This window comes from Brachyistius frenatus, unplaced genomic scaffold, assembly GCF_029030835.1.
Source record: "Brachyistius frenatus isolate BFR_SWC_R1_liver_20210118 unplaced genomic scaffold, ASM2903083v1 Contig_610, whole genome shotgun sequence".
Lineage (NCBI taxonomy): Eukaryota > Metazoa > Chordata > Actinopteri > Embiotocidae > Brachyistius > Brachyistius frenatus.
Window position 1 is genome coordinate 6,051 of NW_027211209.1, and position 23,950 is coordinate 30,000.

Genomic DNA, 23,950 nt, shown 5'->3' on the forward strand with positions numbered 1-23,950 from the left:
CTCACCAACGTTACCACAGACGGATCGCCAAATCTGACTGGAAAAAACATCGGGTTGCTCAAAAGAATCCAGGAGAGGGTGAAAGAGGACAACCCTGAGCAGGAGGACATTTTCTTACACTGTGTAAATCCGTCCTGCAGCTCGACCACGTAGTGAAGCCAGTTGTAGAAGTGGTGAACTTTATTGGAGCGAGAGGACTTCACCATCGTCAGGTTATTAAGTTTCTTGAAGAAACTGATGCTGATCACCAGGACTTGCTTTACCACTCCAATGTCCGCTAGTTAAGTTTGGGGAAAGTACGTCAACGAGTGTTGGAGCTCAAACAGGAGATTATCTCATTTATGGAGCTACTTGAGAAAGCTGACGATTTTCCTGAGCTGAGTGACACAGATTGTCTTTGTGATTTGTCTTTTGCTGAGGACATACTGACACACATGAATGAGCTGAACGTGAAGCTACAAGGGAAAGACCAGTTTGTCCATGAAATATACACAAACGTCAGAGCCTTCAAAACCAAGCTAGCTTTATTCTCAAAGCAAATGTCAAACAAGTCATTTGCTCATTTCCCCACGCTGGCTACGCTGAAAGACGTCCTCGACATGAAGACATACAGGACATCACTGGACAACCTGCACGGAGGATTCTGCCATTGGTTCTCTGATTTTGGAAAAATTGACAAGTCACTTCAGCTGATGTCCTGTCACTCCAGCTGGTGTCCTGTCCCTTCAGCTGGCGTCCTGTCCCTTCAGCTGGTGTCTTGTCCCTTCAGCTGGTGTCATGTCCCTTCAGCTGGTGTCGTGTCCCTTCAGCTGGTGTCATGTCCCTTCAGCTGGTGTCGTGTCCCTCCAGCTGGTGTCCTGTCCCTTCAGCTGGTCTCGTGTCCCTTCAGCTGGTGTCGTGTCCCTTCAGCTGGTCTCATGTCCCTTCAGCTGGTGTTGTGTCCCTTCAGCTGGTGTCGTGTCCCTCCAGCTGGTGTTCTGTCCCTTCAGCTGGTCTCATGTCCCTTCAGCTGGTGTCGTGTCCCTCCAGCTGGTGTTCTGTCCCTTCAGCTGGTCTCATGTCCCTTCAGCTGGTGTCGTGTCCCTTCAGCTGGTCTCATGTCCCTTCAGCTGGTCTCATGTCCCTTCAGCTTGTGTCGTGTCCCTTCAGCTGGTGTCGTGTCCCTTCAGCTGGTGTCGTGTCCCTTCAGCTGGTCTCATGTCCCTTCAGCTGGTCTCATGTCCCTTCACACAAGACCCTGAAACGGCACCACAGGAGCTGCAGTTGGAACCGATTGATCTCCAATGTGACACCGTCTTAAAGGAGAAGTTCAACTCTCTTAAACTGGATGAGTTTTCTGCTTCATTAAAGCAGCCAAATTTCCAAACATCCAGAAGATGTCCCAGAAGATGCTGGTGTTGTTTGTCTCTACTGTGTGTGAACAGACTTTTAGTGTGATGAACACCAACAAAGCACCTCACAGATCCCAGTTGAGTGATGAACACCTCAGATCCGTTCTGAGAACACAACAAAACTAACAGCAGACTTCGATGCACTGACAGAGAAGGTGATCAACAACACTGTTCCCACTAAAAGTGAATGTACGTATTAACACTGTAATGCCTTTTTTATGTTTATGTTTGATATGTATGCATCTGGTGCTGGCCCGGCCTGTCTGTCAAATTTTAAAAGTCAATGTGGCCCCTGAGCCAAAAAGTTTGCCCACCCCTGCTATAAGTACTTATTAATTATTCTTTTCTAATGACACCACTTATTAATGGTTCAACAACGGTTATAATCACATTAGAAACACACAACCAAGAGGACACACTGATGCAGAGACTCTTCATTCACACAGAGTTGGAACGTCACTTCAGATGGTTTCATACCAACAGACCATAATACAGTTGAGAAGTGGGTTTTGGTCCAGACGTAGCGCTGCCCGTCTCCAAGGATACGAGGTCAACAGTCGATTTAAATGGTTTCTGAGGTCAATTCAACAGCTAAAAAAAGACAAAGTGCCCTTTTTAAAGGCATAAAACTAATCTCAGAAAGAATTTGTATATGATTTATTTAAGTCAATTTGTTAATTAAAGCAGTAATCCCAGCTCATAAATTCATTGATTGGCGCTCTATCACATCATGAAGCGGTACCATGAGGAAAAAAACCATGAGGTCAGCAGCAGCTGTGTGGAGGAGCAGGCTGACGCACCATCGCAGTGGTTTACTTTACTTTAGGATTGTGTATTACACCTGTTGAACCTCATCGCTCACTGTGTCCTCCCAGAGCCTGCCAGCAGGGGGCAGCAGTCAGTAAGTGACTTCCAGGTGGAGCAGTGTGAGGTGGGGTTATGATGATCCCTCTGTCTTCACCACACCCACCTTCACCTCCACCCCCGCCCGGAACCTGCCAGTCAGGTTCCTGCTCAGGTGAATGGACGGAGTTCAGCTGGTAGTTTTCCACTGGCACACCGAGAAAAAACAAAGTGACTCTTGCTGTCATGGAAATCCTGAATGAAACACATAGCTGCAGGTGTGACATGAGATGAGACTCTGACTGCAAACACATCGGTTCCCTTTTTAAAAAGGTAAAAACACAAACAGGTTGTTCTCAGTAAACCTGCATTAAAGATGAAGCTCCAGGTTCTTGTTCATTCACATGTTGTTTGTATGTTTCATGTTCAGGATGTCCAGCCTGGACAGATGTTTGAAGGTAGTTATCATTGTTTAACATGAAACATGTCCTGATTCCTGCTGCAAACCACTTAAATATTCTCTTATAAAGAAAGAAAAGAATAACATGTAATGTTCCTCATAAAGGTGACAATAAACAGGAATTTCCTTCCCTGGAGCTATGAATTATGGGTAATATTAGTCTTCACTGCATGCTGAAGGATTTATGGAACATGCATTTAATTTGTTAATTAACCTTCTCCAGCCGCTGCACATCTTCAATCATAAATAATTTCAGGTAAACTGATACGAGGATTATTTAACTTCACTAAGAACATTCACCAAACAACAACGAGTGAAAGACGAGTCGCTGACAAGAAGCAGATGTTGACCTGAAGACCAGCTGGACCCTTCAGTGCTCACTGACCTCCTGCTGCCAGAACAGGCGAGACTCCACCCAGCTACACCTGCTGCATCCTGGACAGGACCAGGAGGACAGGGAGGGGGGACATGGAGGAGGACATGGAGCCTGGCTGCAAAATACTAAAGAGTAAGGTTTTAAATGGACAAAATGAAAAAAAACGTAATTTGATGAAAATAATCTATTAGTTTCTGAGTCAAGGTTCAATCTAATGTCAAACTCACACACAGACACACAGACACACACACACACACACACACACACACACACACACACACACACACACACACACACACACACACACACACACACACACACACACACACACACACACACACACACACACACACACACACACACACACACACACACACACACACACGTTGTATCTCATCACTCCAGAGTGTTTCTCCATCAGACTGTGAGAACATGCTGATCTGAGGGCCGAACCAACAGGCTGTTTTAATTTCAACCCTGTCATGACAGGAAGTGTGTGTGTGTGTGTGTGTGTGTGTGTGTGTGTGTGTGTGTGTGTGTGTGTGTGTGTGTGTGTGTGTGTGTGTGTGTGTGTGTGTGTGTGTGTGTGTGTGTGTGTGTGTGTGTGTGTGTGTGTGTGTGTGTGAGAGAGAGAGATAGAGAGTGTGTGTTTGGAGGAGTGGGGAACAACAGGAAGTGGGGAGGATGGTGCATGGGAAACAGTTGGTGGGGTTATTTGTGCTGGTGTGAGGAGATCTGTTTGACCGCGGTCCTGTTCACACCGAGGGGGATGGGGGAGGGACACCAGCCTCGTGTCCACGTGTCTCCCGGTCCAACACTACTGGAGTAGTTCCATTTAAATCTTTATTCTTCAACTTCTTTAATGTCAATCCACCATTCGACACACAGATGGAAAAAAAAAACCTTTCTCATTCTCCACCCTGATTCAGAGATGGATATGAAATTATATATTTCTTTAGTTATTTGAAAGTTTTCCTCATATTGGACTGAATGACACCCCCCACCTCCCCCTCTAATATGAATACTTTACGCTCCTTCCGGGGAACCGCAGCATCACTACTGCATTCATGTGTTGATTACAGTTTAAATGATTCATCAGCTCTTTTGATGATCAATGGATTGTTTAATTAAAACTCTCCAGCCTCGAAGATGAGAACGTTTCCTTCTGTGTAATCATGAAATGAAAAGTTTGGGTTTTATAATCGGTGTCTGATTGTTTACTGATGTTTCAGAGACAAACCCACGGGTCGTAAAAAAAAATGTGCATTAATATCCTAAAATATTAGGACGTGTCTGTTGAGCTGTTGAAACGCATCAGGCGACAGCGAGCCTGGCTGGAGACCCTTAGTGGGAGGTGTTTGGTGATCAACAGGACGAAGCTTCGTCTCCGTCTCTCTCCGTCTCTCTGATGGTGCGTGACCATGACGTGCAGCACTGGAAGAGCCAGTTTGATGCAAACAGGATTCAAGGCTGAACTCTCCTCTCCGACTGCTTGGTGTCAGACAGCTCTCGGAGTTCAGCCTGCAGAGTCCCAACAGGAAGTGGAAGTTGGAAATGATCGGAGGCGGGGTTAGGGCCCCCCTCCCGTCTCCATCCCCCCCGCTGTCAGTGTGTTCCTCTGGTTGCTGTTTCAGAGCTTTTCTCACATGATCTGATTTAGTATTGATGAGGAGGAAGTAGTTTTAATCAGCAGCCAGTATTCACTTTAACTGATATAACTTCTTATAAAGTTCTCATAAACATTCATGAGGCCATCTACTACCCTTGAATATTCATCCTCCCTTCAGGAAACAGATTTCAAGGTTTCAATTATTTGAAGAAAATAAATATGAAAGCGGTGAGTCGCCACAGAAAGCTGCATTTCTCTGATAATAAGCAGTTTGACTGTGAAACCAGGTGAGAAGTGAGTGATGAAGAGCTACAGAGGGAACATGTGCAGACTGGAGGAGCGTCTCCTGAGAACCTCTGAGAGGATCAGGGATCACAGTCATGTGTTTCTGTATCAGAACTCATCTGAATGTATGAAGACTGCAGATGAACAGATGCAAATAATCACGTGTACTTTGACATCATGTCTCATTACACCTGCTGGATGGTTCACTTCATATCAATATAAATAGAAACTCTTCAGGAGGTTGTGTCATCAAACATCAAAGTTTCTGTGTGAAAACTATAAATGCAGGTTTGTCTAAAAAACGAGTTTCTCACAATCACAGTCGAAGCAGCACGGCGTCTCAAGAAGGCTTCACATTTTAACTTCATTTTAGTTGAGTCACTTTTTATCAGTTTCGAGTGAAATTGGACTTCTCTGTTAAAATGGATGGAACAGATGGAAACGTGACAACAACAACACACGTGTTTGGGAGATGATATGACAACAGAGGAAATGGAAACCATCGGTGACCTGGACCTCATTACAACGTTCATATTAATTTACTTGTTGTAAATTCATTAAAAGTCCCCCATAAAGTCTGTTACTGTGAGATCTGATAATGACCAATGATGTCACATGACCCATGTCAGCATCCATCACACACCTCCCGTGGGGTCCAGTGGAGGTCCAACGTACACCGGCATGGGGACCAATTTCACAGCTGGTCAACAAGCTGTCATGAATGTTTGACTTTTTATCGACTGACTGTGGCCTCACTGACCATCAACAATCAGTGATGTCATCAACCATCAGTGAGGTCATCATCCATCAGTGATGTCATCAACCATCAGTGATGTCATCGTTGGTTTGTGAACGTTATGAATCCTCCAGTTCAGATTCTGTCCGTCACCATCTTTGCTAGTTCGGAGCGGTTTGGAGCAGGAAGTGACCATATTTGGAGGAGCTGGGGGAGGAGCCAGAGGTGGATCTGACCGATCTGATCGGAAACCTGACAATACTACGTCCCGCCCACCGATAGCTGTAACCTGACTGCACCACAGACCTGTCAATCAAACAGACACGCCCCCAAAAACAGGTCTTCTTGAATCTTCTTTTCTAATGAATGAGGGATTATTTTCAGATGGACCTCCAGAAAACTAAGAAGAAGGAGTGACTTTAGCTAACAACACCGAGATAACTGATGGACACATTTTATTCACTTTGGATTTGATGAGAGAAGTTGAATGGGAGTCTATGGAGCCGGAGGCTTTTTGGAGCCGACCTCTAGTGGCACTCGCTGGTATTGCAGCTGAAGACACTTCTGGATCGGAACCATTTTACAGACCTGTAAGTTACGAACACTTTTATATCCAGTGTATGGCTGAAACCTTGCAGTTTTTTTTCAGATGTGTTTGACCTTCACGTGAACTTGAACTCCAAATCAACTTAACTTGCTGTCAACGACCTCATGATACAGCAGTAACAGATTCAGCTGCAGAGAGCATGTGGGTAGGTGGAGGTTACCGAGGTGAACAGAGGGTCTCCTCTTCTGATTTATGGAATTTGATTTGAAAAATGAATTTTCTCTCCAATTTACAAAAAATATGATCCACGTGACAAACTTCTGTTGAAGTCCTCATGCTGCCAGCAACGACGGCTCTGCACCGACCTACGACTCCTGGCTTGACCGCAGCAGTGACTTCATCACTGGTTAGCATGCTAATATCCGTGACTCACAGGGTGGAATATGCTTTACAGACCTGCAGTGACAGCAGGACCAAAGACTCTCCCAGAAAATATGCATGTGTGGGCCGATGTATATACAGTCTGAGGGAACCCTGAGAGTCCTCATGTGGGTGAAGAGCTGCACCAAGCTGAGACCTACCAACAGTTCAGCATCGCATTTATCATCCCTCAATCTTCCTGGTCAGATTTGTTTCTATTAACACCTTCGTCTAAATTTGTCAGAAAATACAACAAATAAAACTGTATAGTTTTTCAAATGAAATCGTGGTTGCACTGGAGGACATGAAGCCAACTAACCAAACACGGTTGTGTTTCCCAGCCCGGTGGCGGTTTAGGCAAGTTTGGGTGTGACCATGTAAAACAACACCCAGAGCTATGAAAGTCTGCTCATTAGTCAGGAACACAATAGCTTCACTAAGCTCATGCAAAAGCACAGTTCTCTTCCGCTGGCCCGTGCCCTGCCCTGAACATTACCTGCAGCACCAGGGAGGCTTGAATTTCACTCAGCAGTTTCCCACCATGGCCCACGCTGACACCCATCTGGGAAATATCTAGCAAACAGCCTCGTTTAGGTCTCTGACTTGCTGCAGTGTGCAGAGCAGATCAAAGCGGCGCTCTGAAAGACTTCTTATGTTGGTTCAAACCACACTGATGGTGTCCGAAAGGTGTGGACACTTAGAGAAATTAAACTCTCTCTTTAATTAATGACCAGCGGCGGAGACTTAGCGATACTGAAACGGTGAATAAAGAGACTTGGCGATACTGAAACGGTGAATAAAGAGACTTGTTGATACTGAAACGGTGAATAAAGAATTTTAGCAATACTGAAATGGTGAATAAAGAAACTTAGCGAAACTGAAACGGTGAATAAAGAGACTTGGCGATACTGAAACGGTGAATAAAGAAACTTGGTGATACTGAAACGGTGAATAAAGAGACTTGGCGATACTGAAACGGTGAATAAAGAAACTTAGCGACACTGAAACGGTGAATAAAGAGACTTGGCGATACTGAAACGGTGAATAAAGAAACTTAGCGATACTGAAACGGTGAATAGAGAGACTTGGCGATACTGAAACGGTGAATAAAGAAACTTAGCGATACTGAAACTGTGAATAAAGAGACTTGGTGATACTGAAACGGTGAATAAAGAAATTTAGCAATACTGAAATGGTGAATAAAGAAACTTAGTGATACTGAAACGGTGAATAAAGAAACTTAGCGAAACTGAAACAGTGAATAAAGAGACTTGGCGATACTGAAACGGTGAATAAAGAGACTTGGTGATACTGAAACGGTGAATAAAGAGACTTGGCGATACTGAAACGGTGAATAAAGAAACTTAGCGATATACTGAAACGGTGAATAAAGAGACTTGGCAATACTGAAACGGTGAATAAAGAAACTTAGCGATACTGAAACGGTGAATAAAGAAACTTGGCGACACTGAAACGGTGAATAAAGAAATTTTAATACAGAAACGGTGACTAATGAAACGGTGAAAAAAGAGACGTAGTGATAATGAAAATGTGAATGAAGCAATACTGAAACGGTGAATAAAGAGACTTAGATTTACTGAAACAGTGAATACGCTGTGGTCTGCTGGGGGAGCAGCATTGGAGCCGGAGACACCAACAGACTTAACAAACTGGTTAAGAAGGCCGGCTCCATCATCGGCTACAAACTGGACAGTCTGGAAAAGGTGGTGGAGAGGAGGACGCTGAACAAACTATTGTCCATACTGGATAATCCTGACCACCCTCTCCACCTGCTGCAGGGACAGAGGAGGACGTTCTCCAAAAGACTCCTCCAGCTGCTGTACAGGAGATCATTGATACAGATCATTCAGATACAGGAGATCATTCCTGATACATGAGATCATTCCTGATACGGGAGATCATTCCAGATACAGGAGATCATTCCAGATACAGGAGATCATTCCAGATACAGGAGATATTCCTGATACGGGAGATCATTCCAGATACAGGAGATCATTCCTACAGATACAGGAGATCATTCCTGATACAGGAGATCATTACAGATACAGGAGATCATTACAGATACAGGAGATCATTCCAGATACAGGAGATCATTCCAGATACAGGAGATCATTCCTGATACAGGAGATCATTACAGATACAGGAGATCATTACAGATACAGGAGATCATTCCAGATACAGGAGATCATTCCTGATACAGGAGATCATTACAGATACAGGAGATCATTCCTGATACAGGAGATCATTACAGATACAGGAGATCATTCCTGATACAGGAGATCATTACAGATACAGGAGATCATTCCTGATACAGGAGATCATTCCTGTCCACTGCAATAACTCTGTACAATAACTCACCTCTGGCAAAATCCATCACACAACAATAACACTGTTGTCTGTTTTCCTTAGTTGTTTAAATAAATTTTTTTAAACGTTGCACTATTGTTTAGTTAGTTTTATTTCAATTATTCTATTTTATTTTATTCTATTTTATTGTATACACTGTGCATTTTTATATTTAATATTTTTTACTGTTATTTTATTTCTTTCCTGTATCTATAAATGCTACTGTAGCGAAAAAATGTCACCTTGTGGGATTAATAAAGTAACTATCTACTATCTATCTATCTATCTATCTATCTATCTATCTATCTATCTATCTATCTATCTATCTATCTATCTATCTATCTATCTATCTATCTATCTATCTATCTATCTATCTATCTATCTATCTATCTATCTATCTATCTATCTATCTATCTATCTATCTATCTATCTATCTATCTATCTATCTATCTATCTATCTATCTATCTATCTATCTATCTATCTATCTATCTATCTATCTATCTATCTAAAGAGACTGAGAGATAATGAAACGGTGAATAAAGAGACAACATTTACTTGAGTTAATCCATTCACTCACAAACACTGATGGATATGGCTGCCATGCAAGATACTACTAGTACTACTACTATTATAGTACTATTACTACTACTAAAACTATTGATATTACTACTACTACTACTACTACTACTGGTAATACTACTACTGCTACTACCACTACAACTATTACTATACAACTACTACTGCTGCTGCTGCTACTACTACTCCTCCTACTATACTACTATAGAACTACTACTGCAACTTATACTACTATAATTACTAAACTGATACTACTAATACTACTACTAATACTACTGTGAGTATGAACAGTGAGTAAGAACAGTGAGTATGAACTGTGAGTATAAACTGAGTATGAACAGTGAGGTTGACCAGTGAGTATGAACTGAGTATAAACTGTGAGTATGAACTATGAGTATGAACAGTGAGTATAAACTGTGAGTATGAACTGTGAGTATAAACTGTGAATGTGAACTGTGAGTTTGAACTGTGAGTATAAACTGAGTATGAACAGTGAGTATGAACTATGAGTATGAACTGTGAGTATAAACTGTGAGTATAAACTGTGAGTATAAACTGAGTATGAACAGTGAGGTTGACCAGTGAGTATAAACTGAGTATGAACTGTGAGTATGAACTGTGAGTATAAACTGTGAGTATGAACTGTGAGTATAAACTGTGAGTATGAACTGTGAGTATAAACTGTGAGTGTGAACTGTGAGTACGAACTGTGAGCAAGAATTGTGAATACGAACTGTGAGTATGAACTGTGAGTATAAACTGAGTATGAACTGTGAGTATGAACAGTGAGTATGAACTGTGAGTATGAACTGTGAGTATGAACTGTGAGTATGAACTGTGAGCACGAACTGTGAGTATGAACTGTGAGTATGAACTGTGAGTATGAACTGTGAGTATGAACTGTGAGTATAAACTGTGAGTGTGAACTGTGAGTTTGAACTGTGAGTATAAACTGAGTATGAACTGTGACTTTGAACTGTAAGTTTGAATAGTGAACTGTGATTGTGAGTATGAACCGTGACTTTGAACAGTGAGTTTGAACTGTATGAACTGAGTTTGAACACTGAGTAATGAACTGTGAGTATGAACGGTGAGTATGAACTGTGAATATGAACTGTGAGTACGAACTGAGTTTGAACTGTGAGTATAAACTCTGAGTATGAACAGTGACTTTGAACTGTAAGTTTGAATAGTGAGTATGAACTGTATGAACCGTGAGCACAAACCGTGAGCACGAACCGTGAGTATGAACTGTGAGTACGAACTGAGTATGAACAGTGACTTTGAACTGTAAGTTTGAATAGTGAGTATGAATGGTGAGTATGAGCAGTGAGTATGAACTGTGAGTATGAACAGTGAGTATGAACGGTGAGTATGAACAGTGAGTATGAACCGTGAGTATGAACTGTGAGTATGAGCAGTGAGTATATGAGTATGAACAGTGAGTATGAACTGTGAGTATGAACAGTGAGTATGAACAGTGGGTATGAACAGTGAGTATGAACAGTGAGTATGAACAGTGAGTATGAACCGTGAGTATGAACTGTGAGTATGAACAGTGAGTATGAACAGTGGGTATGAACAGTGAGTATGAACAGTGAGTATGAACCGTGAGTATGAACAGTGAGTATGAACCGTGAGTATGAACAGTGAGTATGAACAGTATGAACAGTGAGTATGAACAGTGAGTATGAACGGTGAGTATGAACTGTGAGTATGAACAGTGTATGAACTGTATGAACCGTGAGTATGAACACTGAGTATGAACGGTGAGTATGAGCAGTGAGTATGAACCGTGAGTATGAACAGTGGGTATGAACAGTGAGTATGAACCGTGAGTATGAACAGTGTGCATGAACAGTGGGTATGAACAGTGAGTATGAACAGTGAGTATGAACAGTGAGTATGAACCGTGAGTATGAACCGTGAGTATGAACCGTGAGTATGAACAGTGGGTAAGAACGGTGAGTAATGAACGGTGAGTATGAACGGTGAGTACGAACGAACCGTGAGCACGAACCGTGAGTACGAACCGTGAGTACGAACAGTGAGTACGAACCGTGAGTATGAACAGTGAGTACGAACTGAGTATGAACAGTGACTTTGAACTGTAAGTTTGAATAGTGAGTATGAACTGTATGAACCGTGAGTATGAACAGTGAGTATGAACGGTGAGTATGAGCAGTGAGTATGAACCGTGAGTATGAACAGTGAGTATGAACAGTGAGTATGAACAGTGAGTATGAACAGTGAGTATGAACAGTGAGTATGAACTGTGAGTATGAACAGTGAGTATGAACAGTGGGTATGAACAGTGAGTATGAACAGTGAGTATGAACCGTGAGTACGAACCGTGGGTACAAACTGTGAGTTTCCAACAGGAAAACTACCTGCAATCTCGAGCATGTCCACACACGCCTGCTGGGGAATGTCTGTCTCACCGGGAGACTCCCTGTCTGCTCACCTGTGCCCATGTTGTAGATATAAGTTCCGGTCAGTGAGTCCGGAGCCGGCCATCCTACTCCGACCAGACCTCTCATCTCATCTGGACATATTGTGTCTGGGAGCCTCAGCTCGTCCTCAGCCTTCCTGCTGTCACGTTGCATAACCCTCCAATGACTTCATGTTCTCCCGGGGCTGTGTGGGAGGAGAGTCTCTACCTGAGGACACCAGCAGCACTTCCTCCTCCGCCCGTCGCGCACAGGTGAGTGGGAAGTGTTACCTGGCCGATACCTGCATTTCCCTGCTACCAGTCGGCTGCGTGACTCTGGAAAAAAGGTAAACTTGACTTCTTATCCTTCGTACTTTCTGCTGCGGGTTTATTTCAGCTCCTTTTTCCTTCGGCGGCATCATATCTTCGTCTCGAACCGGTTTTACACCGGGAGGGATTCCCGTGACTGAGATCATGATCGGTCCGTGAAAGATTCCGGAGATCTGATGGAGTTTAACTGCGTAAATCTACGGACGTGAAACCCTCATTAGTCACTTCACATCGGGTCCAGAAGGGGTTTGGAGGTGTCCGGCTCTGCTCGACCGGTCCTCCCGCTGAGAGAGCCGGCTCACTGGGCGGGAGATGGAGGGAGAGTCCCGGGGAATCACGGAGGATCCCGGAGGAACCGGTCATTTAGTGTGTGGGGGAGTGTGGAGCAGTGTGTGTGTGTGTGTGTGTGTGTGTGTGTGTGTGTGTGTGTGTGTGTGTGTGTGTGTGTGTGTGTGTGTGCGTGTGCGCGTGGGTGTTCGGTGATACCTGAGGAGGTGTCACTGTGATGTGATGAGACCACTGTTTGGCTCGTGCGCTCCTCTCACGCGCCTACTGGAAGACCCCAGCGCGAGTGGGCGGCACCAGCTGGCGCAGTGATGCTCGAGCTGGAGAGCGATGCTGCGTTCAGGTCCCGCAAGAAATAACAGTATTTACAAATCAGAAGTGTATGTTTACGTATTTAATGTACAACACACAGCTCTCCCTGCAGACCAGTTACATTTGTTAGACCGTGTTTTTCTTACGTCCGTGAGAACGGACGGGTGTGATGTTGGATGTTATTGGAGTCACACATTCATCTGAACAGCTGTTCTGGATGCTTTTTCAGAACCTTCACACACTCCTCTAACATCTGGGAGAAATCCTCCATCTTCAAAAAATATTAATTAGTTTCCCAAATTATGATCCTTCCATCTCATGTTGGTGCAAAGGAATGAAACACAAGCAAGATATGTCTAAAGAGTGACATACAGAAATATGATAAGATTTATCATTTTTATTCAAGTTGCAATTTGGTATTTGGGGTAAATGATTTAATGTTTAATTGAGCAGAAAATGGATGACTTTGTTTTCTAAGATGGTTGGAAGTCTTTGGACTTCATAAAGAATCAGTTTATCTCTGACTAAAGTTAACGGTTCACGAGAGGCACAACGAGCTGCCGTCCTCTTTATCTCTGGCCAGAAGCAATGAAAAGAAAGTTACAAAATCATTTTAGTCCAACAAGACAAAGACACGTTCAAGGAAATTCACCAACGGATATAAGCTGTAGAAAACCCCCCGCAACACTCAGTTGTGTACTACATTCCAGTTTGGAGGTACTTGTACTTTCACTTGTACTCTACATTCCTCTTCATGGACTTTAACTTTCAGACTTCACACCTTGCTGCTGGTACTTTTGCACTTCTGCAGGATCTGTTTTTCATGCAGGACTTTTACTGGTTGTGGAGTATTTTTACTTTGCTGTGTACTTCAGTGAAGGATCTGAATACTTCCTCCACCACCGTCACGTTATTTCATCAGAACTCGAAAGTCTGACCCACAAGCTCTTCAGAAATGTGCGTCACTCCACCCTGTCTTGGATTTAATTAAAACTGCTTTCTAAGCTCCGGGAGGAGAGGCAGACTGGAGGCTAAGGTGGACAGAAGGACACCGAGCTGAGACGTGGGCAGGTAGGCAGGAAACCCACTTTTCCCTGATTTCTAGTGGAATTTGAATGCAACATATTTTAGCCGGTTTTGGCACGATTTTCGCGGAGCTCCCCGGCGCGTTACTGTCTGAGTGGACCATCTCATTTAGACCGAGCAGGACCTGGAGGAGCACGAGGACAGCGTCTCCGAGGACACATCATGACCTAGGCTGATCCTGGACCAGGTCCTCTCAGCATCTGACGGACACAAATGCTCTCTGTGTGTGTTTAGTCGCTTCTTGTGGACAGGCAGTTTGTTGTGGACACGTTGGACCGGGACCAGTTCTCCAGTAATCCTCCATCTCTTCAGAAGATGAACAAGAGCTAGCTCTCCGTCCCGCGTTTCCATGCAACAGCGCGCGCGGGTGTGAGGAGTAGATGGTGCTTCTATAGATCTGCTGGTTCTGGTTCTGAAACCCTGAGAGCTCCGTGGACCCGATGGAACCACACGATGAACCGGGCGACAGCACCAACAACCACCGGGACAGCGCGGAGGAGCTCGGTGAGACGTTTCTGTCCACGTTTGGCAGGAAATGTGGTGATGAAGAGGAGGATGATGGCGATATGTGCGCGCGCACTGAAACCTGTGTGTGTGTGTGTGTGTGTGTGTGTGTGTGTGTGTGTGTGTGTGTGTGTGTGTGTGTGTGTGTGTGTGTGTGTTTGTGTGTATCTGTTTGTGTCTGTCTGTCTGTCTGTCTCTCTGTGTGTGTGTTTGTGTGTATCTGTTTGTGTGTGTCTGTCTCTCTCTCTCTCTCTCTGTGTGTGTGTGTGTGTGTGTGTGTGTGTGTGTGTGTGTGTGTGTGTGTGTGTGTGTGTGTGTGTGTGTGTGTGTGTGTGTGCTGGGTTCGACCTGATTCTCATGTTCACAGGTCAGAACAGGTCCACCAGTCCACAAATGAATTCCTCTGTAATTGTTTTTCAGCCAAACCTTCACCTGAAAGAGACTTCAGAGTTTATAACAGTCTACAAACTCTCATGTCTTATTGAAATATGAACTATTATTATAGTATTCCACTAATAAGCTGTTTTATATGTGACACACCACATCCAAAGTGAACCGTTCTCATGTTTTACACACGGAGGACGGTCCAGGAGACGTTCACAGGTCTTATATGTCTGAGCAGCGCTGGTCACCACGTCATGTCCTCACGTTCAGACGTCCTGCTGACTGCGACTGGAAGCTCCTGCAGCAGATCATGTTGGTGTCAGGCTGAACGTGCTCCACCCACCTGCTGCATCTCACTCCATGTTCTGAGCTCCACCAGCATCTGAGAAGATGATGCATGTCATCAGCTGATGTCTGCCTGAGTCGGTGCTGCTGTGTGTGAGAGCTGTGGAACAAACCTGTGGAGGGAATAATCTCTTCATCTTTACAGTCATCTGATCCACGATGCCAAAATATTCATGCAGCTGTAAACATAAAGTGTTGTGAAGAGTCGGTGCTGATGGTTACGTCTCCATCCTCCCCTCTGCTTCACCCACATGAGGCTTTAGTGCTCCTCTCTTCTGTCTTGTGAAACTCAGCCGTCATGATTTAATGTGATTATTTGTGGTTGACACGAACACACTGCAGCTGATGGTTGTGTAAACATACTGTCAGCTGCCGTCGCCCTCAGAGTCAATGTGTCTTATCGTTGCCCCGCCCCTCTGTCCATCACATCTCAGCAGAGATTCCTCAAACTTTCCTCAGTTTGTTGCATGCTGCAGACGTTGTGTCTTCACAAACAGCTGATGGAGATACAACCTCGTTAACGATGAGGTAAACAGACAATCAGCAGCGAACTGTTGGTCTCGTGTTGGGAGAGCAGATTCAGGACGCATGCAGGGTGCTGCCGGTCCAGGCTCACTGCCAACGCGTTTGGCAGATGATAAGCAGTCCTGGGCAGCGTTGTGTTGTTTTGGAATATTACCACATATAATACACCCAAATACAACTGCTTTATATGGACATAAAACATTCTGTGTTCTGACTATAGATTATTGGAGATAAAAAGATTGTGTGGCAGTGCGAAGCAGCTCTAACTTTGCATTAATCTGATGAGCACAAGGTCAGGAAGCGGGGCATGTCTGTGTAGACCTCAGGTGTGTTGATGCACCGTAGAGTCCAACCTGCCTCACCAGACGTGTAACATCAAGCCCGCTTCAGGAATCTCAATCTGCAGAAAATAAACAAGCCATGCCTGTTTCCTGCTGGTCGCTGCAGACATCCCGAGGCGGCAGCCCGTCGGAGCCGCCTCACCTGCCAGGTGACGTCAAGGTGAAAGGAAACTCCTGTGGGCTTTTGGCCTGAGACAGGAAGTGACGTGACGTGATCCGTAACCAAGGACATGTAGAGGAGATATTTTTAATTCATCCTCTAACACAGGGGTCCCCAACCACCGGGCCGTGGACCAGTACTGGGCTGTGGATGATTTGGTACTGGGCCGCACAGAAAGAAGACAACATTTGTATTTATTTATTTTTGTTTTACTTACATTAGCCTGCACGGCATTTTGTTTTGAAAAATGATCACTTCTGTCCACACCTCTTTCTCGCAGTTGTTCCAGGCTGTTCCAGACTGTTCCAGGCTGTTTCAGGCTGTTCTAGGCTGTTCTAGGCTGTTCCAGGCTGTTCCAGGCTGTTCCAGGCTGTTGCTCCAGGCTGCTCCAGGCTGCTCCAGGCTGTTCCAGGCTGTTCCAGGCTGTTCCAGGCTATTTCAGGCTGTTCTTGGCTGTTCCAGGCTGTTTCAGGCTGTTCCAGGCTGTTTCAGGCTATTCCAGGCTGTTTCAGTACTGACAGTCACAGAGTCCATGTTGTCCTGCTGTTGTGGATCAGATCTTCTTCCTGCTGTCAGCTGTTAGAGTGTCTCTGTGAACCTCCCAGAAGGACGTCAAACTAATCTGTCTCACTGACAGGTGACATGACTGAACACTTGTAAGTCAATTAAAACAAATCACTGATCCATATTTTAGGTTGACATGTTCATCAGCTGTGGTGAACTCTCTCCACACTGCTGAGCAGCAGAAACTTTAGAGTTCCTGTCTTACTGGTGAACAGTTGTGTAACAATATCAGGGTTTTTATAGAATCTAAAAAAAAAATCAATAGATGACGGTTTAAAGATAAATTTAGACATATATACTGTATGTTTCTGTAGAGAATGTAACTATCTATCTGGATGGATGGATGATGAATGGATGGATGAATGATGGATGCATGATGGATGGATGGATGGATGAATAATGGATTGATGATTAATGGATGAATGGATGGATGAATGATGGATGCATGATGGATGGATGGATGAATAATGGTGATGGATGGATGGATGGATGGATGGATGATGAATAAATGGATGGATGATGAATGGATTGATGATGGATGGATGAATGTTGGATAGATGATGAATGGATGGATGGATGATGGATTGATGGTGGATGGATGAATGATGAATAAATGGATGAATGATGGATGGATGGATGGATGGATGGATGGATGAATGGATGGATGAATGGATGCATGATGGATGGATGGATGAATAATGGTGATGGATGGATGGATGGATGGATGGATGATGAATAAATGGATGGATGATGAATGGATTGATGATGGATGGATGAATGTTGGATAGATGATGAATGGATGGATGGATTGATGGTGGATGGATGAATGATGAATAAATGGATGATGATGGATGGATGGATGGATGGATGAATGGATGGATGGATGAATGGATGAATGATGGATGGATGGATGGATGAATGATGGATGGATGGATGGATGATGAATGATGGATGGATGATGAATGGATGGATGAATTGATGGATGATGGTGATGAATGGATTGATGATGGATGGATGAATGATGGATAGCTGGATGGATGACGAATAGATGGATGGATGTTGGATAGATGATGGATGATGGATGGATTGATGGATGATGTGTTATGAGGTGGTGTTTACCAGGACCGAAATGCAGGCTCACAGACTTAAGTATCAGTTCCAAAATACAGTCTTTATTCCAATAAAACAAAAACAAACAAACAAACAACCAAACACAAGGCAGTACCTACAACATCAATGTTTCCCAGTCGCGAGGACAACTCAACCGACAGATCCGGGGAGACACGGCTGGCAGGGCAGCCGGCAGACCAGCCGACAGGACCGCTGGAAGAACCGGAGTCAATAATCCTCCAAGTCGGGAGGGCAACTCAACCGACTGGTGACTCCGACAGGGAGTTCTGCAGGAGGAACAGGAGCCGGAGGAACGGGAACGGGAACAGGACCAACGGGGAACAGACGGATGATGGACAGAGGACGGACGGGTGACTAACTAATGAACCGACCACCAGAGGAGTGCAGGGGCAGGATACATATAGTCCGGGGAGGTGATCAGGGAGATGCAGCACACCTGCAGTTGGTGATCGGGGCTGCAGTTGCTGGGACTGGTGAGGGGCGTGGCCACGGGAGGTGAGGAGAGGAGGACACAGAACAAGAAGACGGGACTGAGGGACACAGGAGGAGAGGGGATCGGGGGCAAAACAGAGGAAAACCGGACTCCTGACAGTACACCCCCCCTCAAAGGGAGCCTCTCGGCGACCAAAACTGGACCAAACCGGACCGGACGGGAGGAGGGGGGGATCGGAGGAAGGACGGAGGACCACAACAACACAAGACACGAGAAGGGGAACCTAGGTAGACGGAGGACAGGCACAGGGCAGGATGGCCTGGGATGACCGTTCCGGAGGACGGCCACGGGGCAGGATGGACAAGGATGACTGCTCCGGAGGACGTCCACGGGGCGGGACGGACTGGGATGACCGCTCCGGAGGACGTCCACGGGGCGGGACGGACTGGGGTGACCGCTCTGGAGAACGCCTACGGGGCGGGGCAGACTGGGGTGACCGCTCTGGAGGACGCCCACGGGGCAGGACGGGCTTGGGGAACCCCTCCGGGGGATGATGACGAGGCAGGGCTTCGACCCACCTGAAGGAGCAGACGGAGCAGGCCGTAGGATGGAGCCGGAGGCGGGACGTCGGCCGCGCCGGAGGACGGAGCTGGAGGCGGGGCGTCGACCCACACAGAGGCAGCAGGAGCTGGACGGGGGTGTCGACTGTGCTGGAGGACGGAGCCGGAGGTGGGGCGTCAACTGCGACGGAGGAGCCGGAGACAGGGCGTCGGCCGCGCCGAAGCTGGAGGCGGGGCATCAACCCAGCCGGAGGCAGCAGGAGCTGGAGGAGGGGCGTCGACCACGCCGGAGGACGGAGCCAGAGGTGGGGTGTCGACCACGCCGGAGGATGCAGGAGCTGGAGACAGGACGTCGACGACCCGTCCAGCGACAGGAAACGGAGGAGCAGTGCTCCTGCCACGTAGGCTAACCCTAACCCTAACCCCAGGACCGCTGGAAGAACCGGAGTCGATAATCCTCCGAGTCGGGAGGGCAACTCCACCGACTGGTGACTCCGACAGGGAGCTCCACAGGAGGAACAGAAGCCAGGGGAACGGACGGAGGACAGACGGGTGACAAACAAATGAACCGACAACCAGAGTTGTGCAGGGGCAGGGTACATATAGTCCGGGGAGGTGATCAGGGAGATGCAGCACACCTGCAGGTGGTGATCAGGGGTGAGTGGCTGCAGCTGCTGGGACTGGTGAGGGGCGTGGCCACGGGAGGTGAGGAGAGGAGGACACAGAACAAGAAGACAGGGGACTGAGGGACACAGGAGGAGAAAGGGATCGGGGGCAAAACAGAGGAAAACTGGACTCCGGACATGATAAATGATGGATGGATTGATGGATGATGGATTGATGGTGGATGGATGAATGATGAATAAATGGATGAATGATGAATGGATGGATAATGGATGGATGGATGATGAATGGATGGATGAATGATGAATAGATGGATGGATGGATAAATGATGGATGGATGGATGGATGATGAATAGATGGATGATGGATGGATGGATGATGAATGGATGGATGAATGATGAATAGATGGATGGGTGGATGGATGGATGGATGGATGGATGGATGGATGGATGAATGGATGGATGAATGATGAATAAATGGATGAATGATGAATGGATGGATAATGGATGGATGGATGATCAATGGATGGATGAATTATGAATAGATGGATGGATGGATGAATGATGGATGGATGGATGATGAATGGATGGATGATGAATGGATGGATGATGAATGGATGGATGAATGATGAATAGATGGATGATGGATGGATGATGAATGGATGGATGAATGATGAATAGATGGATGGATTGATGGATGGATGGATGGATGATGGATGAATGATGAATAAATGGATGAATGATGGATGGATGGATGGATGAATGGATGGATGATGGATGAATGATGAATGGATGAATAATGGATGGATGGATGATGGATGGATGATAAATGGATGGATGGATGGATGGATGGATGGATGGATGGATGGATGGATGGATGGATATGGATGGATGGATGATGGATGATGGATGGATGGACACATGGAGGTCAGGCACAGCTAAAAACCTCTTGAGGGTACACAGGTGCTGAGAAGCTAGCTGAGGGGTTTATGCTAAGCTAAGCTAACCACGACCTGCTGCATGCTGATGGACCAGCAGGAGGAGCATGCTGAAAAACGTCCTCCCTCCAGCCCGACAGCTGCTAGTCTCATCGTACTGGTTGTAGACATTGGTTTAACTTTCCAACGACTGGGTTCAGACCGGACCACCATATGTACAAGAACTGGACCACCATATGTACAGGAACCGGACCACCATATGTACAAGAACCGGACCACCATATGTACAGGAACCGGACCACCATATGTACAAGAACCGGACCACCATATGTACAGGAACCCGACCACCATTTGTACAGGAACCAGATCACCATATGTACAGGAACCGGACCACCATATGTACAAGAACCGGACCACCATATGTACAGGAACCGGACCACCATATGTACAAGAACCGGACCACCATATGTACAGGAACCCGACCACCATTTGTACAGGAACCAGATCACCATATGTACAGGAACCGGACCACCATTTGTATAGGAACCGGATCACCATATGTACAGGAACCGGACCACCATTTGTACAGGAACTGGAGCAGCGCTGCAGCTGCAGTCAGACGTAGTGAAGACTTCCAGACGGAAACCACGCAAGAGTCACGGAAACAATCCGAGCTGTTTACTTCCTGTCATGTCTGATGCGTAGTTATTAGGTAATAAATCACCAGCTGAAACATCCGTCAGCATCGTTTCATAAAGTAGCTGTTGACCCTGGCAGCGTCTACCTGCACTCCATGTGAGCACATGGACCGAGCTCAACCAGACATTGTGACATGGACCGAACCGTTCCACCTCCAACAGATCATTTCCAGAACCACAGGAAGGTAAAGTGCATCACCTGCTGCAGGTGTTGTCCTGACGGCGCTGCTCTCGCTGGATGTCAGCAAACATCAAACAATTTTTAACAGGATTTAAGAGCTGCAGCACAAACATCCAGGTCAGACACATTACTGCTTCCTCTTCAGCTGTTATTCATCTCCACATCCATCAGAGTGGTTGGAGTAATATTCTCTGATAATGAACCGTGTGTTCAGCTCACTGCCGTGTCGTGACTGATCTTTGGTCAGAGACACGTTCCTCTTCTCCCTCCGGAGAACTCCGGCTGTTTGCTCGTTAGTCTTCTTATTACATAATTCTCAGCTGAACGACCTCGAACACATCACACGCACAAAACAAACATTTTAACATTTACAGACCAACAGCTTGGAACAAACCGAGAGAACAGGGTATCTACCCGTATCCATGGAGACAGCTGTTTCCTGTGTGCTCCTCCTCAAAGCAGGGAGCCTCCACAGTGATGAGTGGGACTTCATATGAAGTGATCGGGGGATAACCTATGGTGGGGGATTGGATTGAATCCTACAGGTCAGATGTAGTATAAATCTAAACCCTTCTATGTGGTTCTCCTCCAGGTTCTCCTCCCTTCTCGTGTGAGCACTCAGGCAGCCAGCAGCAGCAGCAGGAGGAGCAGCAGGAGCAGGAGTCTGCAACCATGAGGAGGAACGACCACTACCTGCCGGTCCCTGGCGAGGAGAAGAACCTGGATGTGGACTTCGTCAACGCCAAAGCCAGAGGCAATGAGTCTATAGTAAGATTATATAAATGTAATATAGCTACAGCCTATCAAGCAGAAAGGGGCGATTTATTTATACTGTTATGTTGTATGAATTCCAGTCATGTAAAGGTGCGAGAGGCCACTGCATGGAGAGCTGCTCCACTTTAAGTCCCTGTCAGGCAGCTGTGTGATGTTTAAGTGTTGATAGGCCGCCTGGTTATTGGAGCCTTGCGCTGTGATCACTGCCTGCAGAGGAGGAACTGGGTCTGCAGCGTTTTTTGAGACGATGTACGATCAGCAGTTAAAAGGATTCATCAGCTCAGTCCTCCAGCAGGAGGAATGAACTCATATTCACATCAACTGGAGACTGTTAGTGATGATTTTTAATGAAACTCTAATATAAATCTGTTCTCAGTGAACCTGCTGATAAAACAGAACCATTTAAATACAGCCACTCAGAAGTTCTATCTCCATGTAGAGATCATCAGTGAGGCTGTTCGCTACTTTACACGTATTCACTTCCTGTTCTGTTTATTTCTGATCACATTACTTAGTGGTACAGTTTGTGTATACCTCCACAGGGGTCACATGTATGATCAGTCAGTGCCAGGAGAACAGGAAGTGATGTGTCTGGTGGTACACAACCATCAAGCAGTAACTTGAATCCACAGTGAACTCATGATTGACACATGATGAACAGATGATGGACAGATGATAAACAAATGATGGACAGATGATGGACAAATGATAAACAGATGATGAACAGATGATGGACAGATGATGAACAGATGATGGACAAATGATAAACAGATGATGAACAGATGATGGACAAATGATAAACAGATGATGGACAGATGATAAACAGATGATGAACAGATGATGGACAAATGATAAACAGATGATGGACAGATGATAAACAGATGATGGACAGATGATAAACAGATGATAAATAGATGATGGACAGATGATAAACAGACGATAAACAGATGACGGACAGATGATAAACAGATGATGGACAGTTGATAAACAGATGATGGACAGATGATAAACAGATGATGGACAGATGATAAACAGATGATGGACAGATGATGGACAGATGATATGAACAGATGATGGACAGATGATAAACAGATGATAAACAGATGATGGAGAGATGAAAAACAGATGATAAACAGATGATAAAGAAATGATGGACAGATGATAAACAGATGATAAACAGGTGACACACAGATGATGGACAGATGATGGACAGATGATGAACAGCTGATGAACAGATGATGGACAAATGATAAACAGATGATGGACAGATGATGGACAGATGATAAACAGATGATGAACAGATGATGGACAAATGACAGATGATGGACAGATGATAAACAGATGATGAACAGATGATGGACAAATGATAAACGGATGATGGACAGATGATGGACAGATGATAAACAGATGATAAACAGATGATGGACAGGTGATAAACAGATGATAAACAGATGATAAACAGATGATGGACAGGTGATAAACAGATAAACAGATGATGAACAGATGATAAACAGATGGACAGATGATGGACAGATGATAAACAGATGATAAACAGATGATGGACAGATGATGGACAGATGATGAACAGATGATGGACAGATGATAAACAGATGATGGACAATTGATAAACATGATAAACAGATGATAGACAGATGATGGACAGTTGATGGACAGTTGATAAACAGATGATGGACAGTTGATAAACAGATGATGGACAGATGATGGGCAGTTGAT

General features: G+C 45.3%; 1 protein-coding gene and 1 pseudogene across 1 annotated transcript in view; both read left to right on the forward strand.

The window, feature by feature from the left end:
- LOC138614897 (general transcription factor II-I repeat domain-containing protein 2-like) lies at window positions 1–14,385 on the forward strand (annotated as a pseudogene).
- Window positions 14,078–23,950, forward strand: part of LOC138614898 (anoctamin-1-like) — a gene marked incomplete at its 3' end in the record, with an annotated part of 16,006 nt that continues 6,133 nt past the window's right edge. The window contains exons 1-2 of the mRNA XM_069688485.1: window positions 14,078–14,559; window positions 22,035–22,210. Of these exons, the coding sequence (XP_069544586.1) occupies window positions 14,496–14,559; window positions 22,035–22,210 (240 nt within the window). The remainder of the gene's footprint in view (window positions 14,560–22,034; window positions 22,211–23,950) is intronic.